This window comes from Arachis ipaensis, chromosome B03, assembly GCF_000816755.2.
Source record: "Arachis ipaensis cultivar K30076 chromosome B03, Araip1.1, whole genome shotgun sequence".
Lineage (NCBI taxonomy): Eukaryota > Viridiplantae > Streptophyta > Magnoliopsida > Fabales > Fabaceae > Arachis > Arachis ipaensis.
Genome location: NC_029787.2, coordinates 9,728,175 through 9,736,537, shown reverse-complemented (window position 1 = coordinate 9,736,537; position 8,363 = coordinate 9,728,175). Strand labels below are relative to the sequence as shown.

At 38.4% G+C, this 8,363-nt stretch overlaps 1 protein-coding gene across 5 annotated transcripts in view; it reads left to right on the top strand.

Moving 5' to 3' along the window:
* Positions 213-8,363, top strand: part of LOC107628707 (ENHANCER OF AG-4 protein 2) — a 15,116-nt gene continuing 6,965 nt past the window's right edge. For 4 of the 5 annotated variants that reach the window (XR_002358797.1, XR_002358796.1, XR_001617851.2 and 1 more), the window contains exons 1-8: positions 214-821; positions 1,268-1,344; positions 2,567-4,357; positions 4,442-4,940; positions 5,800-5,908; positions 6,049-6,161; positions 6,798-6,985; positions 7,665-8,322. Coding sequence is in view for 2 of the 5 variants with exons in the window: in XM_016331281.2 (XP_016186767.1) it covers positions 711-821; positions 1,268-1,344; positions 2,567-4,357; positions 4,442-4,940; positions 5,800-5,908; positions 6,049-6,161; positions 6,798-6,985; positions 7,665-8,322 (3,546 nt within the window). In the remaining 3 variants the exon portion in view is untranslated. Of the gene's footprint in view, positions 822-1,267; positions 1,345-2,566; positions 4,358-4,441; positions 4,941-5,799; positions 5,909-6,048; positions 6,162-6,797; positions 6,986-7,664; positions 8,323-8,363 lie in introns of all 5 variants that reach the window. The other variant, XM_021118089.1, reaches the window with a different exon arrangement.

Genomic DNA, 8,363 nt, shown 5'->3' with positions numbered 1-8,363 from the left:
AAATTAATTAAATAATAAATTAAAAAAAAAACTGATTAAAAGTTAAAAGTTAAAAGATAATTAACATTTTTGGTATGGCAAAATATATTTTTTTATCGCTTAAAATTAAAAAGTGTAACAACATTATAAGACGTAAACAAAATAAAAAAAAATGAAATAATATGAGACGAAGAAAAAGATAAGAAAGTGTAGAGATGAACTTATTGGGTTTGTGCCTTGTGGCCTCGTGGGTTGAGAGTTGAGACGAGAGAGAGAGTGTTTGGAAGAAACAAAAAAGAAAGAAAGAAAGAAAGAAAGATCAAGAAGAAATTCCCAATAGGTCCCATTCTCCCCCCTCTTCTGGCTTAAGCCACCCTCTCACCAAAATCTACTATTCTCTCTCTTTCTCTCTCTTCCCATTCCCTTTTCTGCTTCGAAGCTACACCGCCTCAATCCCCCAACCCCCTCCCCTCTTCTCCCCCCTTCAATTCTTCTCCTAACAGATTCTCTCTCTTTTCCTCTCAAATGCTCCGCCATCCCTCTCCGCCGCCACCTCCGCCGCTCTAACCCTCCCGCCGTCCTTCCCCGCCGGCAACTGTCGATCCTCCGCGGCACCTTCCGCGGGATTTTTCTAGGGTTTTTTCGAATTGTTTCCTCCGAACCACGCCGTTTTCCTCTTCGATTCCTTCTCGATATTATTGTGGTGCCGCATCGACGCCGTCGTCGTCGTCATGGCTCCCGGGCGTCGACGCGGAGCGAACAAGGCGAAGGCGAACGGACACTTGAGGTTAGGCGATCTCGTCCTCGCTAAGGTCAAGGGCTTCCCTGCTTGGCCTGCCAAGGTCTCTCAACTCTCTCTCTCTCTCTCTCTCTCTCTCTCTCTCTCTCTCTCTTCGTCGACCCTCTTTTTCTGTTTTCGAATTTGAATAAATAAATAATAGGTTTTTCCCCCTACATGTGAATATTACTGTGCTGCAATGTGAAATCTCTGTGGCACTGATGATTCGGTATTGTCATTGTTAAGTTTTGTGATTTGTGATGTTGATTGAGATGAAGATGAGGGGTTTCTTTTACTTTTATTTAGTGTGTGCTGAGACTCCTTTAGTGGGATATAGCTAGGATTTTCGGTTTATTTGTTTTACGAGCATTTCCAACATGCTAGTATGCTACCTTTCCTCTTTATGTAATATTTCTGCCTTGCTATCATGCTATGCGGTTAACTAGTAGCATTAACTAAGGTCGCTGAACATTAAGTTGTTAAGTGCTTTTGTTGCTTCTTTCTTTTTAGATAAGCAGGCCTGAAGATTGGCAGAAGCCCCCTGATCCAAAGAAATATTTTGTTCAATTTTTCGGTACTAAAGAAATGTAAGTCCTTCTTTGAACCCTTTTTTTCTGGGTAATCAGCATTTGGTTAAGAATTAGAAATATATGAATAATTAGATTGTTAAGTAATTAGAGCTGAATGGTATTAAGTTCTTCTGGACTGCCTTTCGTAAGTCATGATGAAGAAAATTAAACAAGGACCATTATTAGTGGAGTGGAACAAGTTTAAGTTGAAATGTTGCACTATAATTTTGATTCTGGAAGTACAAAGTTGATAACAATGACATAGATGGAATATCAGAAATAAAACCTTCGCACAAGTTTCATTACTATTTATCCATATGATATCTGTTCAAAGCCCACAGGCTTTAGCTTTTGGTTTTGGTTTTTGTTCAAGTGGTTTCTTTGGCATACAAGCTGTGAGACAAAGTTACATTGAAGTACTAAAGTCGAACTTAGCATTTCTTGAACTGTGGTGTTCAAAGAGCAGTATTATACTATTATTAGTCATTACATAATGTAACTTACATGACAACAATCTTATTTACTTATTAACCAGTTATTATATGATTCTGAATTTTTCTGTTTGCATCAACATGTATGTGGTACACGTCTATTACGAATATTTGGTAATTATATGGATTCAAGGTGGTTGTGTTCTTTGTCCCACACTGGTGGATATAAATAATGGACTTCATTAATAACATAGTGTGAAATTGTTTTTGCAATCTATCTAGGACCTATTCTTCTGGACGTGTAGCTATTAGGGGCACACAAGAATAGTTTATATTAATCTGATTCACTTATCTATTCAAGAGCCATTTAGTCTTGTTGTTTTGACAACACACATGCCTTTTGTTTTTCTGACTTATGCTGAAAACTCGTGGCAAGGAAGAAACTCCTAATCACTTGGTAAAAAAAAATTCTGAAAAACTTGTATTATGCTTAGTGTCTTGAAAGTGAAATAGAGTATTTGAGGCAGGTTTAATGACTTGTTTTTGTCAATGATATATGCGAATCATTATGTTAAAAGGTGTAATATCCAGAAGACATAGCCCCTCAAGTTATAAGAAACAAAAAAACAAGAAACATGAGCAATGAGTTCACAACTTTATAAGAGAGTGAAGAAATAGTCTGCTGACCTTAATCCAAATACCTGAGTAACTTTATTTAATGATACCTATGAAACTCTTCCTTTAATACTTCTTAATCTATTCTTTTTAATCAGATTGTTTGCTCACACCCATGTTATGTTGTTTCGCAGAGCTTTTGTTGCCCCTGCAGATATTCAGACTTTTACCAGTGAGTCTAAAAATAAGTTGTCTGCACGGGGTCAAGGCAAGACTAAGTACTTTACTCAAGCTGTGAAGGAAATCTGCGCAGCATTTGATGAAATACAGAGACAGAAGCCTAGTGGTTTGACAGATGATACTGATAACTCTAATGTTGGGTCAGAGGCTCCTTCCGTTGATGGAGGAGTGGGTAACATAGCAGACACTAATGATGCTGCGGTATCAAACAGTGAGAAAGATAGCAATGCTTGCTCTACTTTTGAGAAGTCTGCTCAATTAATTGGAGAACATGAAAGGCAAGATGAGAAGCTGTCTGTACCTGACCTTGAAAGTTCTTCACCTGTGGTAAAAAATAAGTTATCTGTTAGTCCAGTTATAAAGAATGCTAACAAATCTATTGCTGCAAAGAATGCTGGTGTTTTTAGACAAGAAGAAGGTGTGCATAATCTTTTGACAAATGGAAACAAGCCTAGAAAGCTTGGTACCGACTCAAAAAGAAATGATGCTGCAGATGATCGAAATCAAAATGGTGGATCTTTTGCTGGGTCATTTTCAATGAAAGGAGACTCTACTGAGGGTGCTAATCTTTCCAGATCTGGAGAGACATTGAAAAGTGGGAAAAAAAGGAAAAATTCATTTTCTGTTAAACCAGATTCTCTTGATATTCTTCATTCAGACTCAAAGGATCATACTGGAACAAAAAATAAGACCTTATTAAAAGTTAAAAGAAGCCTGGATTCTGAGGAGGCTGATTGCAAAGATTCTGGGAAGCAAAAGAAGATCCAAATACATGCAAAGAATACCAAGAAGCTTAAGCGCATGGATGCCAAAGATGATAGAAGCACTTCTCCTGGTTCTACTGTTGAAGAAAAAGTTTCTAAAAAGCCAGAGTTGAAAAGGTCCATATCAAATTTGAAAACGGAAAAAAGCATGCCATCAAGGAGTCACATTGGTGTAGGTTCTGATGATTCTGGCTCTGAGGCACTACCAGGGACCAAAGTTCACAGCCATGTACGACAAGTTGTCTCTGATTCTGGTAGCATTGCTTCTGATGAGAAGATAGAGAAGAGTTCTCTTAGACTGAAGGCTGATGCAAATAATGTCATGGTAAAACCAGGACCGCGGAAACGCAGAGCTGTTCGCCTCTGTGACGATGACGATGAGGATGAACCTAAAACTCCTATTCATGGAGGAGCTGTAAAAAGTATTAAGTCACCATCTTTTGTTCCGGAGGTCTTGAAGAGTAACAAGGCACAACCAGAGAAATCTGATCATGCTCAGCCACTTCACAAAAATTTTAGTGAAGTTGAGCATATCCCTTCGAAAGAAGCATCTTCTCAGTTAAATAATGATATCTCATCTTCTAAGCAGCCTGGGAAAGAGAAAGCTGATGAAATTATTCCTGTACATAATAGTCCTGAAAAATTCGATCCAAAGCAAATTCCTTCAAAGGTGGCAAAATTGCGCACTGGGTCTCCAGTAAAATCACCTCAGTCTGTTCCTGCAGCAAAGTCAACTGCTGAGCAACATAAATCTTCCAAACCTTCACTTAAAGTTTCCAGTAATGCTACTGAAAAGAAGGCTGCTCATGGGTTTTCAAAGTCTTCTAATAACATAAGTACTTCTCAGAATCAGGCTGCATCTCATAAAAAGAAGCTTGGATCTTCAATAGAAATTTCTAAAACTACTCCAAAAAGATTGCAGCAGGATGCTGAAGTTCCTGCGGCAACAGGTGGTTTAAAGGAGGCTGATGCTTTTCATCGGTATAGTTGCTTATGAATCCTTTCATTTCTTGGAATTATTTTCTGTTAACTTTTTCCTTTCTTACCTTGATTATGTTATTGCAGTTTGGATGTAAGCATGGAAGAAAAAAGCAGTTTATATATTGGTTCTGGGACTCCAGAAGCTGCTAAAAGTATGAAGCATCTGATTGCGGTTGCTCAGGCGAAAAGAAGACAAGCTCATTCTCAAAGTTTTCCTCTTAGCATTCACAATATTCAAGAAGGGACTCCTAGCCCATCCACAGTTCAGCCATTTCTGCCTGCCTCAGGCCATGTTACACAGGCAGATGTGCAGGCAGTTTATGAGAATCCAACATTGGCATCTCCATCAACCAATGATCATCTCTCGGCTTCTCAAAATCAACCTGATACTGAGGAAATCGAGGACGTAAGAGTTGGTTCAGCACAAAGGGGTCCAGGGGGTTCGCTTAGTGGAGGCACTGAGGCTGCTGTTGCTCGTGATGCTTTTGAAGGAATGATTGAAACATTGTCAAGAACAAAGGACAGTATTGGGCGTGCAACTCGCCTTGCCATTGACTGTGCTAAGTATGGCATTGCCAATGAGGTCTGGTCCACCCTATTATTGCAAGTTAATCTATTTATCAAATAGTGATTCATGCCTCCTGCAGTTTTCTTTGTGAATCTATATGAATGAACCATTAAATTGAATTTAATAATACATTAAGTAGGTTGAATATTATAATACTGTTCTCAATCACTGTCTCAGTATGTTGTTTTGTGAGATTACATCATCACATTGATATGATTATGAGATTTTTTGATTAACTGGGTTGGAATTGTAAAACTAGTTGGTATCCACTAAACCAGTGTTCAGCGTAGTTGGAATGGGGAACCCCATGTGAATGAGTGCATAAAGTTAAGCATTTGCTGAGAATAAATGATTTAGAAGTTGGAACATCATGGTTTTTGTTGGTAATATGGTTTCAGCTGTAGTTTGTGGGTTCCTACTATTAGTTTACTTGTGCCTCTGTGTTAATTTATTACTTATGTTTTTATTGGTCATATAGAAAATCTTGGAATAGGAACATCTTGGACTAATGAAGGTTAGGATTTTGGTTTGTTCCCTTTTCTCATTTATTTAGTTATCATAGATTGGAATGTGAATATATATTGGTTATTTGCTAAGACATTATTACTATTAACTGATTTGGCTGTCATGTTAATGGTGAATTATATGGTAAAGATGTAAGTTTACAGATTTTTTCTTTAATAGGATGAAAGAGAGATTGATAAAGGTAGGACCCACATTTTGAATAACAATAAAATAATAAAAAATAACTATAAAAGGAATTTATACTCTCTCTCTATACCACTTCAATCTGTATAGTAGAGTGCCCCCATGTTAATTTAGTAGTTAGTGTTACTGGTCCTACAGTGGACTTACATCCATGTCCAATGTACAGGTTGTTGAACTTCTCATCCGAAAGCTGGAAAGTGAAACTAGTTTTCATCGCAAGGTGGATTTGTTCTTTCTTGTGGACTCCATCACCCAGTGCTCGCATAATCAGAAAGGTGGGAAAGCTTATTCTTTAGCATTTTTTTCCTACTAGCATTTATTATGGATGTTTCTGTTTCACTTTCTTTCTACGTTGCAAGTTTGTATAGTATTCTGTTCATGGCACCTATATTTCTAATTATATGGAGTTTTTCAGGCATTGCTGGAGCCTCCTACATCCCTATAGTTCAAGCAGCATTGCCACGCCTTCTTGGTGCTGCTGCTCCCCCTGGGGCTAATGCGCGTGAGAATCGTCGTCAGTGTCTGAAGGTCAGCTATTTTTTTTTTTTTCTGTTCGTAATGACAACATGAATTTTATTTGAGATGAAGTAAGCAGAGTCGAACTAGGGGAGGCTAAGACATCCTCCAAAGGACAGAGAATTACAGGATAGAAAGAAACAATTAAAGACCCAACAAAGGCACCGAGTCTCTTTGTATATCAATCATGGCAATTGCCTGGAAGCTGCTATTATAGACCTAGAGGAAGCCATAAACAGCCTATCTTGGCACATGATTAGGAGTGAAAAGAGCTCTCTAACAAATGTGGGAATTTTGCTCCAATCAAATACATTATAAAATGGTGAAACAGGACATTGCTATTAAATTTTGGATTGCAACTGCACTCCTTTTTTCTTACGAAAATCTTTAGAATGTACATGTAGATACTGCTCCAAACTTGAAGGGGCAAACATAAACAGCTTGTTTTAAAAGGAAAGTAGCGGGATTATTTTCTGAATTTGAAATCCAAATTACATGAGTGTCAGGTGAGAATGCAAAACGGGGCATATGATTTGGCTCTATCGTTAATGTCATTAGGCTATCCTTGCATAATACTTGCTGAGTAAAATGGAGGCATGATGTATGCTAGGGAGATATCACATCCGTGATATTTTTTATTTCATGCAGGTTCTAAGGCTGTGGCTTGAGAGGAAAATTTTGCCTGAATCAGTTCTTCGCCGTCACATGGATGAAATTGGAGTTTCAAATGATGATATAACAGTTAGCCTTTCCCTCAGGCGTCCATCTAGAGCTGAGCGGTCAGTGGATGACCCAATCAGAGAAATGGAAGGCATGCTTGTTGATGAATATGGCAGGTCTGATGTTTATTTCATACTTACACAGACACACAGATTGATTGATTGATTGCTTGTACATCATTTATCATCTTCCAGTAATTATAATTTTTCCATTTCAATATTAACTGATTTTTTGGAAGTTGGCTTATCATAGTTAAGCTCAGTGACAAAGTAGGCTGATAGTTTAGGGTGCAGATGAAAGGATGATTGCTTGAAATTTTCCCAAATCAATACTTATTTTGTCAAAAACTAATATCATAATTTCTCATAAATATCAATTTATTCCAGTCATACTTATTTTGTCGAAAGCTTGTTTTCTGCTGCCTTTTATTGTCAAGTATCTACTGGTGAATGAATTGTGTAATCATGTTTGGATTCCAATTATAATACTATGATTGTGGGGGGAGAAACAAGAAAACTTTAAACTGAAGGTATTGGGTATCCTCTTAAACAACTAGCATAACTTGAAAAATCTGGCCGTGTAAACTATATATTCACTTAAAAAGCTGATCATATCACAGGGAAGCAGAAATTACTTATTTGCACATTTTACATTTTCCTTGGCCGGAGTTCTGATTAACCACATAAATATTTTATTGTCTATTTGTTGTTTTGGATTAAACTATTAAATTTTAAATTTTTCTCAAAGTAATTTTGATTTCTGACTCACGCTATATTCCTGGATGCTGTATATCAGTAATGCTACATTTCAGCTGCCTGGCTTTTTATCTTGCCAACCATTTGATGACGACGAGGAAGATGATGATTTACCGGTTAATTCAAGTAAGGATACATATGATGCATCTCCAGCACATCTAACGCCCACCCTTGGGGAATCGGAAACTTCTACTGTTACCCCAAATGACAAGCGCCATTGTATCTTGGAGGATGTGGATGGCGAACTAGAAATGGAAGATGTTTCAGGCCACCTGAAGGACGAAAGGACTGAATTTCATAATAGTTCTGATGAAGTAGATTTGCAACCCCAAGGATCAGATAGGAACTTGGATCTTACTTCAAACATGTCAGCAGAGATACCCATTTCTGTGGAGGGTTCTCCGCCATTACCACCTGGTTCACCTCCTCCACCCCCACCTTTGCCTTCTTCACCTCCACCACCACCTCCTCCATCATCTCCATCTCCACCCCCACCTCCGCCACCTCCAATGTTGCAACCCCCACCTCCTCCTTTACCACCCTCGTGCCCAACGGTGCCATTGGTTCCACAATCATCTGGAGTTGCTCGCCCTTCGCACCTCTCCCAGTCAATAAGGCCACCTCAGCCATCACATCAGTCGTCTCCGCAGTTAGGTTATCATCAGAATGTGCCTCATAACTATAGTGCCACAACAAGTGTAAGACTATTCTGCTTTCTAATATGACTGGTTACTGGTTA